At 37.7% G+C, this 22,296-nt stretch overlaps 1 protein-coding gene across 2 annotated transcripts in view; it reads right to left on the reverse strand.

Moving 5' to 3' along the window:
• Positions 1 to 22,296, reverse strand: part of SUPT3H (SPT3 homolog, SAGA and STAGA complex component) — a 1,388,329-nt gene that overhangs the window by 479,222 nt on the left and 886,811 nt on the right. For both annotated transcript variants that reach the window (XM_053709596.1, XM_053709597.1), the window contains exons 4-5: positions 9,619 to 9,705; positions 2,979 to 3,066 (exon numbers count right to left, since the gene is read on the reverse strand). In XM_053709596.1, the coding sequence (XP_053565571.1) occupies positions 2,979 to 3,066; positions 9,619 to 9,705 (175 nt within the window). The remainder of the gene's footprint in view (positions 1 to 2,978; positions 3,067 to 9,618; positions 9,706 to 22,296) is intronic.

Below are 22,296 nucleotides of genomic sequence, written 5' to 3' on the forward strand. Positions count from 1 at the left end.
ATTGGATCTGAAAAGGCACAACTATCCTCCACCGGGATAGTGGTACGCTTAGCTAAAGTAGAAACTGCTCCCTCCACCTTAGGGACCGTCTGCCATAAGTCTCGTGTGGTGGCGTCTATAGGAAACATTTTCCTAAATATGGGAGGAGGGGAAAAGGGCACACCAGGTCTATCCCACTCCTTGCTAATAATCTCTGTAAGCCTTTTAGGTATAGGAAACACGTCAGTACACACCGGTACCGCATAGTATCTATCCAACCTACATAATTTTTCTGGAATTGCAACCGTGTTACAATCATTCAGAGCCGCTAATACCTCCCCTAGCAATATGCGGAGGTTCTCAAGCTTAAATTTAAAATTAGAAATCTCTGAATCCAGTCTCCCTGGATCAGATCCGTCACCCACAGAATGAAGCTCTCCGTCTTCACGTTCTGCAAACTGTGACGCAGTATCTGACATGGCTCTCACCTCATCCGCGCGCTCTGTCCTTAACCCAGAGCTATCGCGCTTGCCTCTTAATTCTGGCAATTTAGATAATACTTCTGTCATAACAGTAGCCATGTCTTGCAAAGTGATTTGTAAGGGCCTCCCTGATGTACTTGGCGCCACAAAATCACGCACCTCCTGAGCGGGAGGCGAAGGTACTGACACGTGAGGAGAGTTAGTCGGCATAACTTCTCCCTCGTTGTCTGGTGATAATTTCTTTACATGTAAAGATTGACTTTTATTTAAAGTAGCATCAATGCAATTAGTACATAAATTTCTATTGGGCTCCACATTGGCCTTTAAACATAGTGAACAAAGAGATTCATCTGTGTCAGACATGTTTAAACAGACTAGCAATGAGACTAGCAAGCTTGGAAATACTTTTCTAAATAAATTTACAAGCAATATAAAAAACGCTACTGTGCCTTTAAGAAGCACAAAAAGCTGTCACAGTTGAAATAACAATGAACCAAAATAGTTATAGCAACCAATTTTTCACAGTAAATGTATTAAGTTAGCAAAGGATTGCACCCACCAGCAAATGGATGATTAACCCCTTAATACCCAAAAACGGATTAACAATTTAATAATTAACGTTTTTCTCACAGTCAAAACACACTGTCACAGGTCTGCTGTGACTGATTACCTCCCTCAAAATGAATTTTGAAGACCCCTGAGCTCTCTAGAGACGATCTGGATCATGGAGGATGAAGTAGACAGATTGTGACTGAATTTTTACTGCGCAAAAAAGCGCTAAAATAGGCCCCTCCCACTCATATTACAACAGTGGGGAAGCTCAGAAAACTGTTTCTATGCAGAAAACAAAGATGGCCATGTGGTAAAAATCATGCCCAATAAGTTTTATCACCAAGTACCTCACAAAAAACGATTAACATGCCAGTAAACGTTTTAAACATACATTTGAAAAGTTATGAATTGTTATTAATAAGCCTGCTACCAGTCGCTTTTACTGCAGTTAAGGCTCATACATTATTTCAGTATTAACAGTATTTTCAGAGTCAATTCCATTCCTTAGAAAAATACATTCAGTGTACACACACTCATCAGCCTAATACCAGTCGCTATCACTGCATTTAAGGCTGAACTTACTTTACATTGGTATCAGCAATATTTTCTCAGTCAATTCCATTCCTCAGAAAAATAATTACTGCACATACCTCATTTGCAGGGGGACCCTGCATGCTATTCCCCTTCTCTGAAGTTACCTCACTCCTCAGATGAGAACAGCCAGTGGATCTTAGTTACGTCTGCTAAGATCATAGAAAACGCAGGCAGATTCTTCTTCTAATGCTGCCTGAGAATAAACAGCACACTCCGGTGCCATTTAAAATAACAAACTTTTGATTGTAGTAAATAAACTAAGTTAAAAAACACCACAGACCTCTCACAGCGACCTATCTAGTTAGGCTGCAAGAGAATGACTGAATATGACATGTGAGGGGAGGAGCTATGTAGCAGCTCTGCTGGGTGATCCTCTTGCAGCTTCCTGTTAGGAAGAGATATATTCCATAAGTAATGGATGACCCGTGGACTGACTACACTTAACAAGAGAAAGTGAATTTTTTTTTTAATTTGATCGCATTTGGCGGTGAAACGGTGGCATGAAATATACCAAAATGGGCCTAGATCAATACTTTGGGATGTCTTCTAAAAAAAAATATATACATGTCAATGGATATTCAGGTATTCCTGACAGATATCAGTGTTCCAATGTAACTAGCGCTAATTTTGAAAAAAAAGTGGTTTAGAAATAGCAAAGTGCTACTTGTATTTATGGCCCTATAACTTACAAAAAAAGCAAAGATCATGTAAACATTGGGTATTTCTAAACTCAGGACAAAATTTAGAAACTATTTAGCATGGGTGTTTTTTAGTGGTTGTAGATGTGTAACAGATTTTGGGGGTCAAAGTTAGAAAAAGTGTGTTTTTTCCATTTTTTCCTCATATTTTATAAAAAATTTTATAGTAAATTATAAGATATAATGAAAATAATAGTATATTTAGAAAGTCCATTTAATGGCGAGAAAAACGGTATATAATATGTGTTGGTACAGTAAATGAGTAAGAGGAAAATTACAGCTGAACACAAACACCACAGAAATGTAAAAATAGCCATTGTCATTAAGGGTAAGAAAATTGAAAAATGTTCCGGTCATTAAGGGGTTAAAATTGCATGCTCTATCTAACTCTTCATAAAACAATATTAGGTTTCATGTCTCTTTAATATTGCAAACCTATCCACCCAGGATCGCAGAAAGAGGGCAGCAATATAGCCCAATGGCAAGTTGGGGCTGTTAATCACCTCGGGCGAACATATCCGGGGTGATTTCGGATGACCGCTGCTTCTTAACTATCGGTGGCAGGCTCGCTCATGCATCCTACAGTAAAGAGCCTCCAAATCTGCATACGCAGCTTGATAAATGGAGCTCTATGTATTGTCCCTCTAAAGCCCATAGTCAACAAGACTCCTACCTTCAGGTTCATCTTCTTCTATTCCTTTCAAGACTTTGGATTTGTAATCACGGAAAACCATATATTTCAGCAGTCTGCGAAGTTTCTTCTGCAGGAGGAAACGTACATCAGCATAAGACAATGTCTTTTCTGGAGACCTTTATGGGTTTTCTGCAATACATGTATTCTTTCCATATATATTATTTGTGTTGTACCTAAAGTTGAATTTATCAGTGTTATAGCTACAAGGGCATGGGGTAATGTTTTAACTTCTCTCCTACAATGATGTTGCCCGTGATGGTGAATAACATAATTTATGTAAGAACTTACCTGATAAATTCATTTTTCATATTGGCAAGAGTCCATGAGCAAGTGACGTATGGGATATACATTCCTACCAGGAGGGGCAAAGTTTCCCAAACCTCAAAATGCCTATAAATACACCCCTCACCACACCCACAATTAAGTTTAACGAATAGCCAAGAAGTGGGGTGATAAGAAAGGAGCGAAAGCATCAACAAGGAATTGGAATAATTGTGCTTTATACAAAAAAAATCATAACCACCACAAAAAAAGGGTGGGTCTCATGGACTCTTGCCAATATGAAAGAAATGAATTTAACAGGTAAGTTCTTACATAAATTATGTTTTCTTTCATGTAATTGGCAAGAGTCCATGAGCTAGTGACGTATGGGATAGCAAATACCCAAGATGTGGAACTCCAAGCAAGAGTCACTAGAGAGGGAGGGATAAAATAAAGACAGCCAATTCCGCTGAAAAAACAATCCACAACCCAAATCAAAAGTTTTAATCTTTATAATGAAAAAAACTGAAATTATAAGCAGAAGAATCAGACTGAAACAGCTGCCTGAAGTACTTTTCTACCAAAAACTGCTTCTGAAGAAGAAAAAACATCAAAATGGTAGAATTTAGCAAAAGTATGCAAAGAAGACCAAGTTGCTGCTTTACAAATCTGATCAACAGAAGCTTCATTCTTAAAAGCCCAGGAAGTAGAAACTGACCTAGTAGAATGAGCCGTAATCCATTGAGGCGGGGATTTACCCGACTCCACATAAGCATGATGAATCAAAAGCTTTAACCAAGACGCCAAAGAAATGGCAGAAGCCTTCTGACCTTTCTTAAAACCAGAAAAGATAACAAATAGACTAGAAGTCTTACTGAAATCTTAGTAGCTTCAACATAATATTTCAAAACTCTGACCACATCCAAAGGATGTAAGGATATTTCCAAAGAATTCTTAGGATTTAGGACACAAGGAAGGAACAAAAATTCCTCTATTAATGTTGTTAGAATTCACAACTTGAGGTAAAAATTTAAATAAAGACAGCAAAAACCGCCTTATCCTGATGAAAAATCAGAAAAAGGAGACTCACAAGAAAGAACAGGTAATTCAAAAACTCTTCTAGCAGAAGAGATGGCCAAAAGGAACAATACTTTCCATGAAAGTAATTTAATGTCCAAAGAATGCATATGCTCAAACGGAAGAGCCTGTTAAGCCCTCAGAACCAAATTAAGACTCCAAAGAGGAGAAATTGGCTTAATGACAGGCTTGATACGAACCAAAGCCTGAACAAAACAATGAATATCAGAAAGATTAGCATTTTTTTCTGTGAAACAGCACAGAAAGAGCAGAGATTTGTCCTTTCAAGGAACTTGCAGACAAAACCTTATGAAGAAACTATAAAATCCTAGGAATTCTAAAAGAATGCCAAGAGAAATTATCAGAAGAGCATCATAAGATGTAAGTCTTCCAAACTCGATAATAAATCTTTCTAGACACAGATTTACGAACCTGCAACATAGTATTAATCACTGAGTCATAGAAACCTCTATGACTAAGCACTAAGCGTTTTAATTTCCATACCATCAAATTTAATAATTTGATTTCCTGATGGAAAAAAACGAATCTTAAGGTCTGGCCTAAATGGAAGTGACCAAGGTTGGCAACTGGATATCCGAACAAGAACCATATACCAAAACCTGAGCGGCCATGCTGGAGCCACCAGCAGCACAAACGATTGCTCCATGATGATTTTGAAAAATCACTCTTAAAAAGAAGAACCAGAAGGAGCAAAAATATAGGCAGATTGATAACTCCAAGGAAGTGTCAATGCATACACTGCTTCCGCCTGAAGATCCCCGGACCTGAATAGGTACCTGGGAAGTTTTCTTGTTTAGATGAGATGCCATCAGAACTATTACTGGAAACCCTCACATCTGAACAATTTGAAAAAACACATCTGGGTAAAGAGACCATTCTCCCGGATGTAAAGCTTGATTGACAGAGATAATCCACTTCCCAATTGTCTAAACCTGGGATATGGACCACAGAAATTAGACAGGAGCTGGATTTAGCCCAAGCAAGTATCCGAGATACTTCTTTCACAGCCTAAGGACTGAGAGTCCCACCCTGATGATTGACATACGCCACAGTTGTGACATTGTCTGTCTGAAAAACAATAACGTCTCTCTCTTCAAAAAGAAGCCAAAACTGACTAACTCTGAGAATGCACAGAGTTCCAAAATATTGAATGGTAATCTCGCCTCCTGAGATTTCCAAACCCCTTGTGCTGACAGAGATCCCCAGACAGCCTCCCAACCTAAAAGACTCGCATCTGTAGTGATTAAGGTCCAGGTTGGATGAATCGAAGAGACCCGTAGAACTATATGATGGTGATCTAACCACCAAGTCAAAGATAGTTGAACATTGGAATTCAAAGATATTAAAAATGATATCCTAGAATCCCTGCACCATTAATTCAGCATAAAAAACTGGAAAGGTTTCATATGAAAATGAGCAAATGGACTTGAATCCAATGCTGCACCCATGAGACCTAAAACTTCCATGCATATAGCTACTGAAGGAAATAAGAGAGACTGAAGGTTCCGACAAACTGAACCCAATATAATTGTCTCCTGTCTGTTAGAGACAAAGACATTGACACAATCTATCTGGAAACCTAAAAAAGGTGACCCTTGTCTGAGCAACCAAGGATCTTTTGATAAAAAGATCCTCCAACCATGTCTTAGAAGAAACAACAAAAGTTGAATTGTATGAGATTCTAGAGAACGAAAAGACTGAGCCAGTACCACGAGATCGTCCAAATAAGGAAACACTGAGAACCTTGAAAAGATTCTCAGAGCTGTCGCTAAACCAGAAGGAAAAGCAACAAATTGGTAATGCTTGTCAAAAAAAGAGAATCTCAGAAAATTAAAATAATCTGAATGAAAACAGAAGAAGATATGCATCTATTTTATCTATTGTAAACAAATAATGCCCTTACTGACCAAAAAGGCAGAATAGACCATATAAACACCATTCTGAAAGAAGGAACTCTTATATGACAAATCAAAAAGATTTTCTATCTTTGGGACAATGAATAGTTTTGAACAAAACCCTAAACCCTGTTCCTGAAATGGAACTGGTATGAATACCCCAGATAACTCCAGGTCTTGAGACCCCAACGGGTAACCAGCCATGCCTCACAAGTACCCAACACATACAGATCTGAAACATACTTCAGAAAAGTGTGAGCCTTTACTTGAATAGCTGGAATATGCTAGAGAGAAAAAAACTTCTCACAGGCGGTTTTAAGCTGAATCCTATTCAGTACCCCAATCTAAGAAGTTTGGACCGAATTGAACCAAACAAATTTAAAAAAAGTCTTAACCTGCCCCTTACCAACTAAGCTGGAATAAAAAACGCACCTACATGCAAATTTGGGGGGCTGACTTTGATCTTTTAAATAGCTTAAATTCATTCCATGTTGAAGAAAGCTTCCAATTATAAATATGTTACTTGGGGAAGAATTAGGATTCCGTTCCTTATTAAGAACAAACTAATATAAGCTTAAGATTTACTCTTAGAATTCAATCTTGAAGCAACAAAAAACTCCCTTCCCCAGAGTAACAGTTTGAAAAAATTGAATCCAATAGTGAACCAAATAATTGATTACCTTGGAAAAAAAGAAATATGGATTTTTAGAAATCAAATAAGCATTCCAAGATTAAGTCACAAAGTTCTTGTAGCTAAAAATAGCTAAAGACATAGATTTAACCTCAATTGTGAAAATATAAAAAAAATGACGACACAAATGAAATTATTAGCATGTTGATCAACTTAACAATGCTAAAACAAATCATAATCCGATACTTGTTGCACTAAAGTATCCAACCAGAAAGTTGAAGCATTTGCAACATCAGCCAAATAAATTGCAGGCCTAAGAAAATGACCTGAAATAAAATATTTTTCCCTAAATAAAATACAAGTTTAGCAAGAGTAGAGATAGCCCCATTAACTTTGGGGATCTTTCCTCAAAACTTTTAAACTAACTGCCGGCAAAGGATACAATTTAAAAACCTTAAAGAAGGAATAAAAGAAGTCCCAGGCCTATTCCATTCCCTAGTATCATGAACCTCATTAACCTCTGAAGAAACCACAGGAGGTTAATGAGCAGAATTTAAATGTTAGCTAGTCTTAAATCAAAAGAACTAGACTCCTCAATATCCAATATAATTAACACCTTTTCAACAACGAATGTACTCTATTTAAAATAAAAAAGTAGATTTGTTAGTGTCAAATATCTGATGAAGTATATTCTAAATGAGAAAAAACATCATCAGAGAAGGATAATTTAGTATGTTGTCGGTCATTTGAAAATTCATCAACTAAATGAGAAGTTTAAAAAAGACCTAAAAATTTTATTAGAAGGCGGGATGTCAGACAAAGCCTTTAGGATAGAATCAGAAAAACATTCTCATAGATTCCTAGGTATATCTTGTACATTAGATGTAAAAAGAATAGCAATATATAATGCATAAATACTAATGGACTCTGCATGTAAAAGTTTATCATGATAACTTATTACAAACCATAGCTAAAGATAAAATTCATAAATAATTTATTCAAAAATAAATTAACTTAGCTTTGGTAGGACTGATATCAGTCATCAGGAATCCAACAGTATTTTCTGATACAGGAACAGTTTTTGGAATATCTTGCAATATGTAATAGAAAAACAACATATAAAGCAAAATTATCAAATTCCTTAAATGACAGTTTCAGGAATGGGAAAAAATGCAAACAGAACAAGCCTCTAGAAACCAGAAGCAACTAAAAAGTGAGACTTAAATAATGTAAAAAAACTGGCGCCAAGTATGACGCCCACATATTTTTTGGTGGCAAAAACGTCTGTAACAAACACGAGAGTCAAAAATGACGCAACTACGTGAAAACTTCCAGCGTCAACTGCGACACCGGAAATGACGTCATTGACGTCAAACGTCAATCTCGCGCCCAAAAAGTCTAGCGCCAAAAATGACGCAGTAAATTCTAGCATTTTTGCACCCGCGAGCCTAACAGCCCGCAGTTTAAAGGAAAAAAGTCAATTGAAAATTCTAGGTAAGAAAAATATTTAATTCATATGCATTTTCCCAAAAAATGAAACTGACAGTCTGAAAGAAGGAAAATAAACTGATTGACCTGAATCATGGCTTTACATATAAAGTGCCAAACCATAGCTGAGAGTGTCATAAATAAAATAAGACTTACTTACCCAAAGACACTCATCTACATAAAGTAGATAGCCAAACCAGTACTGAAACGAGAATCAGTAGAGGTAATGGTATATAAGAGTATATCGTTGATCTGAAAAGGGAGGTAGGAGAAGAAATCTCTACGACCGATAACAGAGAACCTATTAAATAGATCCCCTAGAGGAAGACCATGGTATTCAAATAGGCAATACTCTCTTCACATCCCTGTGACATTCACTGCACTCTGAGAGGAAAACCAGGCTTCAGCCTGCTGCAAAGCGCATATCAATGTCGAAATCTAGCACAAACTTACTTCACCACCTCCATGGGAGGCAAAGTTTGTAAAACTGAATTGTGGGTGTGGTGAGGGGTGTATTTATAGGCATTTTGAGGTTTGGGAAACTTTGCCCTTCCTGGTAGGAATGTATATCCCATATGTCACTAGCTCATGGACTCTTGCCAATTACATGACAGAAAAAACTATTATGTTAGTGTAAACAATCCAGGAATGGGAACAGCACTTGTTAAATGGAGTGCCCGGAGGAGACTTACCAAGTCTCAAATCATAGGTAAAGCAACAAGTCCTCCAGCACTTCCAATAATAAAAGACCTTTAATAATATTACAACATGGGTCAACAAAAATCTGCAACGTTTCGGGCCTAGCTCAGCCCTCATGTATTATTGGAAGTGCTGGAGGACTTGTTGTTTTACATTAAACCATTACGTTGTCTTCACCACAAAAATTCTATTTTTTCTAAAATTAATAAAAAACATTTAAAAAAAACAACCTATTAATAGATTACTTCTGCAATAAATTTTGAAGATACACCTTCTGATTAATTACTTCATTACCCGATTAAAATCTTTAATGCCAATTTCATTAAAGTTTGTTATCAGTCCCATAACAAAAATGATATAACCGTTTCACTTTGAAGAAGCCAACCAAGTATAGTGGATCTGTTGCTGATGGGCAAAAGCAATAGGTTTTACAGGACAAAACTGTGTAGATTTTCAAGGAAAACTCTCTACAAAAAAGAAAATTATCAATCTTTTGTTACTTATATCCTGCAATCATGCTGCCCCTGGTGGTGAATAAATGCATTACCTTGTCCCGGCGCATCAGAAACAGAAGATCCTCAGCTGAAATAACACGAGCTCCTCTCATCTGAGAAACTTCAGCTGCTTGCTGCAACTAAAAAGAATTTAAAGGGTGTTTAGTATTGATAAACATTCCAAATGTAATTATTTTTAGTTCTTCTAAACTGCACTACTTACTTTCTTAATTACTAACTATATTTGCAGTAGCTCATCTTTAAAGAGATACTAAACCAAATTTTTTATGTAATGATTCAGATAAAACATGCGATTTTATGCAACTTTCTAATGTACTCCTATTAACAATTTTCCTTCATGTTTCTTTATTTAAAAAGCAGGAATATAAAGCTTAGGTGCCGGCCCATTTTAGGTTCAGCACCATCTATAGTGCTTGCTTATTGGTGGCTACATTTAGCCACCAATAAGCAAGCATAACCCATGTTCTGAACCATGTCTCCTAAGCTTTATTTTACTGCTTTTTAAATAAAGATAGCAAGAGAATAAAGAAAAAATGTTATAATAGGATTAAATTGGAAAGTTGCTTAAAGGGACACTCAATCAAAATTAAACTTTCATTATTCAGATAGAGCATGCCATTTTAAACAACTTTCCCATTTACTTCCAATAACAAAATGTGCACAGTCTTTTTATATTTAAACTTTTTGAGTCACCAGCTCCTACTGAGCATGTGCAAGAATAAGTGTGTATGCATTTGTGAATGGCTGATGGCTGTCACATGGTACGTGTATGCATTTGTGGATGGCTGATGGCTGTCACATGGTACGTGTATGCATTTGTGGATGGCTGATGGCTGTCACATGGTACGTGTATGCATTTGTGAATGGCTGATGGCTGTCACATGGTACGTGTATGCATTTGTGAATGGCTGATGGCTGTCACATGGTACGTGTATGCATTTGTGAATGGCTGATGGCTGTCACATGGTACGTGTATGCATTTGTGGATAGCTGATGGCTGTCACATGGTACAGGGGGAGTGGAAAAAGACATAACTTTTAAAATTGTCAGAAAAAAATCTACTACTCATTTGAAGTTCAGACTAAGTGCTATTGCATTGTCTTGTTATCTTGCATTTGCTGATTATGCAAATCTACTGTGTTGATTGGTCCTTTAAGAATGCATGCTCTATCCGAACCATTAAAGAAAAAAATTGGGTTTCGTATCCTTTTAAGGGACACTTATGTCAAACATTTTCTACAGTGCATATGAGATCCGCTAAATATGTCTAATGAATATGTTTGCATGAAAAAAGGTTCAGTGAATATTGTATAATTTACATTAAACGTCCATGATTTGTTTAGGCCCCACCCAGTGCTTTTATTAATTAGTGGCTAGGAAAAACCACCACAAAAGAAATATAAATATATATATAGATAAACATACAGGCAGACATACACACACTCAGTATAATGAGTCATGTCCCTAGGCAGCCATGGACACACCAGCAAAAACTGTCTCTTTGAATAGAAACCTGAATTAAACAAAAAGCTTCAAAAGTATATGACTCATCACCTTCCTGCAACATATAATCTTTGTCAAAAAAAAAAAATAAGAGAAAAAAGTACAGAAAGGGAGAGAAATGTGTGAACACTACTTAGGGATACAGAAATGCTGGTAAGTATGGTTCAAGATTTAAGCAAACACAATTCCTCCAGCTTCTGTTAAAATGACCTCTTATTGTGCAAACTATGGGTTTACAGCAACTTTTGAAGCCAGTTCATGCCCTTAATCATGTAGCGCAATAAAGGTGATTTTACCAGAAGAAGCTGCAGGACTTGTGTTTGCGATATACTGGTTTTGGGCTTGGTCAGCCTCCTCAGTGTGCTTCATTGATACAGGTGCTGTCTCCATATCTATGATTCAAACTCAGTTTATTTTAGCTCACCTTGTAGCACTTAACAATAAAGGTGTGTGGTGCAGGCAGATATAGAAAATAAATAATGCATACGTTAAAACCACATTTAAAACAGGGAATGGAGGAACTGTTGAAGGTAGAGGAAAGTCCAATTTAACAATGAAAGTGTATACTATATACTTCTGGGAGAGGAAAGTGACTGACGCACCTCTTTATCTAACAATTGTACTTGAAAGCCATTGTATTCCCCAATATCTGAATCAGAATTAGGCAAATTGATCCACTGACACTAAATTCATCAGGAGCAGTTGCCTGCCTGGTGAGATAATCAATCTGGTAGATGTATTTCTCGAAAGGAGTCCTTCAGTTTGTGGCAGAAACTGTCTATCTTGGGGTTTTGAGGTTTTTTATGTTTTTTTTTTTTCATTTTACAATGAAAACTTTGAGTAAAACTCAGCATTTGACTGAGGATACTACTGCATGATTGCCTAAGAAGACTTTCATTGTAATACTAGGCGATAAGCCTGCCCAAAGGGCAGTCTATTTAAAAAAAAAAAAAACTACAACCTCCAAAGCTAAAATTACAAAAAATAAAAAATGTAAAACTACAGAAAAAAATAAACAAAGCTATCAAAAATAAAAAATTAAACCTAAATTAATAGCCCTATAAAAAAAATCCCCCCCCCAAATAACCCCCCTTTTTTAATCTAATACTAAAATACTGAAAGCCCTTAAAAGGGCTTTTGTAGGGCATTGCCCTAAGTTAAACAGCTCTTTTACCTAAACAATGACCCCCTAACATTAAAAAAAAACCACCCACCAAACCACCCAAAATAAAAAAAAAAACTAACACTAAAAAAACCTAAACAACCCATTGCCCCTAAACGGGGCATTTGTATGGGCTCTTTTCCAGCCCATTAAATCCCCTAATCTTAAAAAACAAACAAAAAAAACTAACACTAAGCCCCAAATAGGTACTCACCGTTCTTGAAGTCCGGCAGAGAAGGTCTTCTTCCAGGCAGCTCCATCATCTTCTATCTTCATCTAGAGCGAAGGCGGCACAGGGCGGAGGTGTGGATCCTCAGCGGCGGTTCTCACCAATGGCGTGGAGCGAAAGTCCGGAGCCGTCTTTCCCGACGCGTGGATACTCAGCGGTGGTACTCTGCGGCATGGAGGCTCCTCTTCATCTAATGTCCAAATCAGCCAATAAGATTTCAGTAGCTCTCATCCTATTGGCTGATTTCAAAATTTCAGCCAATAGGAATGCAAGGTACCCCAATAAATATGTGGTACCTTGCATTCAATCTTCAATGTGCGATGGACGATCGCATGAAGAGGAGCCTCCACGCCGACGAGGACCGCCGCTGAGGATCCACGCATTGGGGAAGCCAGCTCCGCACCTCTGCTCCGTGCCGCCTTCGCTCCGGGTGAAGATAGAAAATGATGGAGCCGCCTGGAAGAAGACCTTCTCCGCCGGACATCAGGAACAGTGAGTTCCTATTTGGGGCTTAGTGTTAGGATTTTTTTTCATTTTTGTTTTTTTTAATATTTTTAAGATTAGGGATTTAGCCGGAAAAGAGCTGAATGCCCTTTTAAGGGCAGTAAAAGAGCTGAATGCCCTTTTAAGGGCAATGCCCATACAAAATGCCCCTTAAGTGGCAATGGCACTTTAGTTTTTTTTAGTGTTTTTTTATTTTTGGGGGTTTGGTGGGTGGGGGGTTTAGTAATTTTTATATGTAAAAGAGCTGTTTAACTTAGGGCAATGCCCTACAAAAGGCCCTTTTAAGGGCTATTGGTAGTTTAGTTTAGGGGGTGTTTTTATTTTGGGGGGGATTTTTTATTTTCATAAGGATTCGGTTTAAAAAAAATATTTTTTATAATTTTGTTTATTTTTTTTTGTAATTGTAGAGTTTTTTTTATTTTTTATAATTTTAGATACATTTTTTTTTAATTTAATGTTAGGTTTTATTTAAGTGTAACTTAGTATTGGGGTTAATTTAAGTGGTGTTAGGTTAGGGGGCTTAGTAATTAAATTAGTTATTTGTGTTGAGGGGGGGTTGGTGGTTTAGGAGTTAATAGGTTAATTAGGTTTATTGCAATGTGGGGGTTTGGCGGTTTAGGGTTTAATAGGTTAATTAGGTTTATTGTGATGTTTACGGCTTAATGGGTTAATTAGGTTTATTGCGATGTGAGGGGTTGGCGGGTTAATTAGGTTTATTGCGATGTGAGGGGTTGGTGGCTAAGGGGTTAATATTTTAATTATGTTGTTTGCAAATAAGGGGTTTATTACTTTATTATTTTGCGATGAGGGGTTTGCGGTTTAGGTGTTTGTTAATACTTTGTGCGTGAGGTTAGTTTTTTTTGTTATACTTCGTGCGGGCAGTTACGTGTTTTTTTATTTATTTCTTGCGGGTGGTTACGTGTTTTTTTTATATTTCGTGTGCGGTTGCATGTTTTTTTTTTTAAGGCTTTGGGTTTGCCTACGCTGCATTTTTTCACCACCCTGCCATTTTCAGAATACACCGGGATGCAGCTTCCCTGCATCCAGGTGGATTCTTTTGGCTGCGCGCACAGGCAACATTCTTTTGGCTGCCTTGCGCAGCCAACATTCCTTTGAGGATGCGTGTGCAACTGGCGACACCAATGGACACGTTACAATTGCGATTATAGTATAGATTATTTATACAGACAGGTAACTGATGGTGCTAATAATACACTCAATAAACACCCACTCTATATTGACCAGCAGAATATGCTTCTACACGAAATAATGTGGGGGGGGGGGGGGTTGCTAGAAGATGAAATAGTCATATAAAGTGAAAGCACGAAGAAGAGGTATTTTTTGTCATTCATGAAAAAAAAAATCCTGCATACTAAAATGAGTATTCTGTTACATTCCAGCTACACCACCTCCTGCAAGCTAACACCTGGCGTGCGTTTCACCACAGCTTTATTTCAGGTATGTCTCTTTTATTTCTACTTTCAATTTTATATTATGTGGAAACCCTGGTAAATGTAGAACAGACAGAGTAAGGGCACAATTATCTAGGATTTGCAAGATTAGCGATAAGATGTAAAAAATCATGGAAATTCTCAATTAAAAAAATAAATACATAAAAAGGATGTACGTGCAAATTAAGATGCCTCCCAAAAAAAGTAATAGGGTTCACTAGAAAGGGTAAATTTGTTGGGAAGGTTAGCAGGGGACACACTTTAAGAATTAAATCCTGCAGCCAATACTAATCAGATTAACCTGTTTTTAGAGTATCTTACAATTGCCACTATTTTAATATGGTAAAAAGTGTTTGTCATGTTTTGACACAATCCCACTATCTTTCAGTTTGCAAGAATAAACAGAAAGATCGGCAGAGGGAACATCTTTTTTACTAAATACACCAGATCTCGCAGAGAACTTTCAGCTACTCCGATAGAACGTCCCTGTTCAGCCCATCAGCAGATGTGGGTAAACTCATTTTACAATAAGAAAAACAATACAATTTGAATTTTGTATGAGTTTCACAGCATTTTGCATGTGCAGGATAGTTTTATTACAATTTAGGCTGTGCGCATTCGTTTTTTTTTTTTTTCTTTGTGTAAAAAATATTTTTGGAAAACAATTTTGTTATGCTTTTTAATGCATCTTAACAATAACGTTTTTACTGCATTTTTTATTGAAATAATTGTTATTAAAAAACGTTAATATGAATAAAAATGTGACAGTGGTGCAAATATAAAATTCACTTCCAAAAAATACATACTTAGGGGAAGGAATAAGGAAGCCAAATTTGCATTATAAATACATATGGATCAGGAATAAAGGTAGCAAACAACCAAATGACATTATACAGGGAGTGCAGAATTATTAGGCAAGTTGTATTTTTGAGGATTAATTTTATTATTGAACAACAACCATGTTCTCAATGAACCCAAAAAACTCATTAATATCAAAGCTGAATAGTTTTGGAAGTAGTTTTTAGTTTGTTTTTAGTTATAGCTATTTTAGGGGGATATCTGTGTGTGCAGGTGACTATTACTGTGCATAATTATTAGGCAACTTAACAAAAAACAAATATATACCCGTTTCAATTATTTATTTTTACCAGTGAAACCAATATAACATCTCAACATTCACAAATATACATTTCTGACATTCAAAAACAAAACAAAAACAAATCAGTGACCAATATAGCCACCTTTCTTTGCAAGGACACTCAAAAGCCTGCCATCCATGGATTCTGTCAGTGTTTTGATCTGTTCACCATCAACATTGCATGCAGCAGCAACCACAGCCTCCCAGACACTGTTCAGAGAGGTGTACTGTTTTCCCTCCTTGTAAATCTCACATTTGATGATGGACCACAGGTTCTCAATGGGGTTCAGATCAGGTGAACAAGGAGGCCATGTCATTAGATTTTCTTCTTTTATACCCTTTCTTGCCAGCCACGCTGTGGAGTACTTGGACGCGTGTGATGGAGCATTGTCCTGCATGAAAATCATGTTTTTCTTGAAGGATGCAGACTTCTTCCTGTACCACTGCTTGAAGAAGGTGTCTTCCAGAAACTGGCAGTAGGACTGGGAGTTGAGCTTGACTCCATCCTCAACCGAAAAGGCCCCACAAGCTCATCTTTGATGATACCAGCCAAAACCAGTACTCCACCTCCACCTTGCTGGCGTCTGAGTCGGACTGGAGCTCTCTGCCCTTTACCAATCCAGCCACGGGCCCATCCATCTGGCCCATCAAGACTCACTCTCATTTCATCAGTCCATAAAACCTTAGAAAAATCAGTCTTGAGATATTTCTTGGCCCAGTCTTGACGTTTCAGCTTGTGTGTCTTGTTCAGTGGTGGTCGTCTTTCAGCCTTTCTTACCTTGGCCATGTCTCTGAGTATTGCACACCTTGTGTTTTTGGGCACTCCAGTGATGTTGCAGTGATGGACAAACTGGTGGCAAGTGGCATCTTGGCAGCTGCACGCTTGACTTTTCTCAGTTCATGGGCAGTTATTTTGCGCCTTGGTTTTTCCACACGCTTCTTGCAACCCTGTTGACTATTTTGAATGAAACGCTTGATTGTTCGATGATCACGCTTCAGAAGCTTTGCAATTTTAAGAGTGCTGCATCCCTCTGCAAGATATCTCACTATTTTTGACTTTTCTGAGCCTGTCAAGTCCTTCTTTTGACCCATTTTGCCAAAGGAAAGGAAGTTGCCTAATAATTATGCACACCTGATATAGGGTGTTGATGTCATTAGACCACACCCCTTCTCATTACAGAGATGCACATCACCTAATATGCTTAATTGGTAGTAGGCTTTCGAGCCTATATAGCTTGGAGTATGACAACATGCATAAAGAGGATGATGTGGTCAAAATACTCATTTGCCTAATAATTCTGCACTCCCTGTATATAAAGTTTACACAGAATTTAAATGGCACTCTAAAGAGGAATAAAATAAATGAGATAGCGAGACAACTCAAATAAAGAGTATATAAAGAAAGTGGTCTAATGATCCATGGTAACTATAGTAGATTGTATCTACTTTACATAAACAGAGTGCAAATATGTTGGAATCTGAGTTTTCTCCCAGTACCATGGCTGCACTACTAAGTATATATATATATAATGCAAGAGTTGTTTCCTGTACGTGGTGGATGTCTGTTTCAGAATATATCAGGGCTCTCTTAATGACACATTTAAACGCTTCCTGCATGTTTTATTTCAATACTTAATTTATTCATTCATATAATTTTTAAATTACATTTTTTGTGTGAGTCCTACTGTAATGTAGTGTCTCCCAAGGCTGTTTTTAATGGGTGCACCACCCAGCTGATTTTACTGACCACCTGGCTAAAATTTAAGCCAATATTAAGCTAAAATGATCTGATATTAAACGTTTTCAATAATTATTGCACAAGTTATATTTAAATAACTTTCTAAGTATGTAATTAATTTGTGCCTTGGATAGCATATAATGTATAAATCTCATTCACCTACACAAATACAGGGAACATTCCTTTACAAAAAGTATGAATCAGACCAACACTTTCAGGTTGACTAGATAGGAACCTGACGTTTTTAGAGATACAAGTCCTCTATAGCAACATTCTACTGTAAAGATTTTTAATTTGAGATTCTACTGTTTACAGAGATAGAACTAGTAGAAATATGGAGAAAAGCCTACTTTATTCATGCGTTCTGGTCCCCATGAGAGATAATCAACCTGAAAGTGAGGGGAAATGTTTTTAAAAAAATTGCGCTTTCTTGTCTCCATAAAAAACTAAATAAAAAAAGGCTCAAACATTAAATGTTCTTCATGCACACTATATTTACCTAGGTACCCCCTAAAAAATGTAGGACAGACTTGAACCCTTCCCATTATAAATTGACCCTAAAAGTGGAACTTACAGCAATTTCCATAACTACATCAGTCTAAGGATCAAGAATGAGCAAAATGTGTATATATGTACATGTACTTTGTAATGTGATTCAGAGAACAGGTTTTGTCCCAAGGAGCGAAGTTCATTCTGAGCTGAGATATTGAGGTTTCTGTCCAGATCTGTGTAACCAAAAATGTGCTGTGCACCATGATACAAAGATGGCTGCCGTGGATAAACCAAGTAAAATAAAAATAAAATGGTGCTTTTGCAATACTAATACAAACAGGTAATCACTCCAAAAAAAAGAGCTCTTAAATAAAATGTCACAAAAAATTTACACAATCATTCTTTATTTTTGAACTAAAAAATTCTATCTTTTTTAGGAGAATACTGAAAAATATAGAATATTGAATCCATTTATCCTATTATTATTCTAGGGCAGTATTATCTACCTATAATATAAAATGTAACCTAAGAAGGTAGATACAGTGTAGGAGTTTCAAGGATATAAAAAAATAGAATTAACCGAGATATAAGCCCAATTCATGATACAAAATGATAAAACCAAACATCACACTCATTGCATTAACCCTTTGAGTGCTAGCGACGGCTCTGGGCCGTCGCATAGTGTCCCAGTCAGGTGCTGACGACGGCTCACCCAACTTGAGGGCAATCTGGGGGCTCCCATCTACTCCCACGTCGCCGATCTGGCCTGAATAGTGAGAGGCATCGCCGGGGCTTCACGATTCGTGTGAAGAAGTAAATAAATATATTTTTTTTAAAAAAGCTCCAATCCAGCTTAGCACCCAGGTGGGAAATGGCTTAGCAGCCAAAGGGTTAAAGGAAAGAACTGGCTGCAGTATCTGCCTCTGTCCTTTACAGGTGACAGATGGTAAAGCTCCACAGGTGAACGCCCACAGCTCAGTGATGTCACCGGCTTTTTCACAGTCATATTGTGAGCGTCAGGGTAGCACACACAATTCCAGGCAGGATCCATAGAATGTTTGAATGTGCACCGTGTCTGTTACAGAGCGCACTGTGCTAAAATACCTTTAAGATGGTGGTGCATAGTATAAAGATGCAGAGATTGAAAAATCAGTACTAGTAAGGGTTTTAAAACAAGAAACCGGCTTGAAGAGAGCAGCACAGGAAGAAAAACAAAAACCTGGTATAAAACCGTGCTACTGTAGTTGTGCCCAGCAGGGGAAATATTGCTAACTTTACATTAAATAGAAAATGTCATTTTAAAACTAGTGACCCTTTAATGCTATGTGTTTAACCCCCACAAAGTTATTAAACACACAGTAGAAATTACACTCAGGAACCATAATAACTGCTATGTGTTTATGGGAAACGGACTAAGCGCTAGTGGTTACACCTATAGCTCTCTTCAATAGGTCTCCTAGTAGACCAAGTGGGTCAAGGAATAAAGTGAGCGCCTAAGTAAAAGGCTAAGGTGATTCAAGTGCAAACAGTATTAACAATATCTATTCGGATCCATGATTTTACAATTTGTTCAAATATTAGATGTTTTTTTAGCTATGAGTTGGTTGGATACTGCAATATCCAAAAAAATATTGTTAATACTGTTTGCACTTGAGTCACCTTAGCCTGTTACTTAGGCGCTCACTTCATTCTCTGCTATGTGCTTACCCTGTTTGCAGGAGTTAAACACATAGTATTTAAGGGTCGCTAGTCATAAAATGGCATGCTCTAACAAATAAAAGCACATCATTTGTAGTTACTATAATGGCCCTCTAAAAGCCAGCTGTATGGTATATTGAAACTGTAAGAATGCTATAACGGTAATTTACTCATCATACTAATACTGGTTATCATAAAGTTATTTTTTATAATTATATATTTTTACCCTCTCTCTTCTCTCTCAGGCCATGGGGCATATGTATCAAGCTCCGAATGGAGCTTGATGCCCCGTGTTTCTGGCAAGCGCTGCTCCATAACCTGTCCACCTGCTCTGAGCAGGCGGACAGACATCGCCGGAAATCAATCCGATCGAGTACAATCGGGTTGATTGACACCCCCCTGCTGGTGGCCTATTGGCCGCGAGTCTGCAGGGGGCGGCGTTGCACCAGCAGCTCTTGTGAGCTGCTGGTGCAATGCTGAATACGGCGAGCGTATTGCTCGACGTATTCAGCGAAGTCTGGCGGACCTGATCTGCACTGTCGGATCAGATCCACCAGACTTTAATAAATATGCCCCCATATCTTCTCCTTACACTCTTTCTTTCCCCTCTCTCATATCTCTTCACTCTTTTCTCTCTATTGTCTCTTAACTCTACCTTCTTCTACACTTTCACTTTTCTCTCTCTTTATGCCCCATTTACCCTCTCAGAATTAATAGTCTAAGCACTAATGGTGTTCTTAAAGCCCTAGAGGAATAACATATCCATGCACTTTCATAGCTATAATATCCCTTCAGATAATAGTTTTAGCACATAGCCCAAAATATGTGTTTGTCAGTGCCGCAATAGGAATGTGCATTCTGCAAATACAATGTGCCAACTTCGCTACTTACAACATGCCACCAGACTTCAGACTCAACATTCACTAATTAACTTTTACTTGCCACCATTAAATTTAAACTCGTCAATGGCTAGTGGAAATTTTGAGCTATACATATATATCCACACATATATATATATATATATATATATATATATATATATATACATACATACATACATACAGGTGAAACTCGAAAAATTAGAATATTGTGCAAAAGTTCATTTATTTCACTAAAAGGTGAAACTAATATATGCGATAGACTAATTACATGCAAAGCCAGATAGTTCAAGCTGTGATTTGTCATACTTGTGATGATTATGGCTTACAGCTCATGAAAACCCCAAATCCACAATCTCAGAAAATTAGAATATTGTGAAAAGGTGCAATATTCTAGGCTCAAAGTGTCCCACTCTAATCAGCTAATTAAGCCATAACACCTGCAAAGGGTTCCTGAGCCTTTAAATGGTCTCTACGTCTGGTTCAGTAGGAATCACAATCATGGGAAAGACTGCTGATCTGACAGTTGTGCAGAAAACCATCATTGACACCCTCCATAAGGAGGGTAAGCCTCAAAAGGTAATTGCAAAAGTTGGATGTTCCCAAAGTTCTGTATCAAAGCACATTAATAGAAAGTTATGTGGAAGGGAAAAGTGTGGAAGAAAAAGATGCACAAGCAGCAGGGATGACCGCAGCCTGGAGAGGATTGTCAGGAAAAGGCCATTCAAAAATGTTGGGGACTTTCAAAAGGAGTGGACTGAGGCTGGAGTCAGTGCATCAAGAGCCACCACACACAGACGGATCCTAGACATGGGCTTCAAATGTCGTATTCCTCTTGTCAAATCGCTCCTGAACAACAAACAATGTCAGAAGCGTCTTACCTGGGCTAAAGAAAAACAGACCTGGTCTGTTGCTCAGTGGTCCAAAGTTCTCTTTTCTGATGAGAGCAAACTTTGCATCTCATTTGGAAACCAAGGACCCAGAGTATGGAGGAAGAATGGAGAGACACACACTGCAAGATGCTTGAAGTCCAGTGTGAAGTTTCCACAGTCTGTGTTGATTTAGGGAGCCATGTCATCTGCTGGTGTTGGTCCACTGTGCTTCATTAAGTCCAGGGTCAACGCAGCCGTCTACCAGGAGATTTTGGAGCACTTCATGCTTCCTTCCACAGACAAGCTCTATGGGGATGCTGACTTCATTTTCCAGCAGGACTTAGCATCTGCTCACACTGCCAAAAGCACCAAAACCTGGTTCAATGGCCGTGGGATTACTGTGCTTGATTGGCCAGCAAACTCGCCTGACCTGAACACCATAGAGAATCTATGGGGCTTTGCCAAGAGAAAGATGAGAGACATGAGACCGAACAATGAAGAAGAGCTGAAGGCCGCTATTGAAGCATCCTGGTCTTCCATAACACCTCAGCAGTGCCACAGGCTGATAGCTTCCATGCCATGCCGCATTGAGGCAGTAATTGCTGCAAAAGGGGCCCAAACCAAGTACAGTATGCATGCTTATACTTTTCAGAGGTCCGATATGGTTCTATGTACAATCCTTGTTTTATTGATTGCATGTAATATTCTAATTTTCTGAGATTGTGGATTTGGGGTTTTCATGAGCTGTAAGCCATAATCATCACAATTATGACAAATCACGGCTTGAACTATCTTGCTTTGTATGTAATGAGTCTATCTCATATATTAGTTTCACCTTTTAAGTTGCATTAGTGAAATAAATTACTTTTACACGATATTCAAATTTTTCGAGTTTCACCTGTATAGATATATATATATCTCTAAAACACACATACAAATACAATGCTTGAAATTTCCAGTGGTCCCTGACGACTTAGAAATTTGACTTTTAGCCTCTGGGCTAGTAGCTTTTAATCCTTGACTAGTAAACCATAGTGATATTTTT

Source organism: Bombina bombina, chromosome 4 (genome assembly GCF_027579735.1).
Source record: "Bombina bombina isolate aBomBom1 chromosome 4, aBomBom1.pri, whole genome shotgun sequence".
NCBI lineage: Eukaryota > Metazoa > Chordata > Amphibia > Anura > Bombinatoridae > Bombina > Bombina bombina.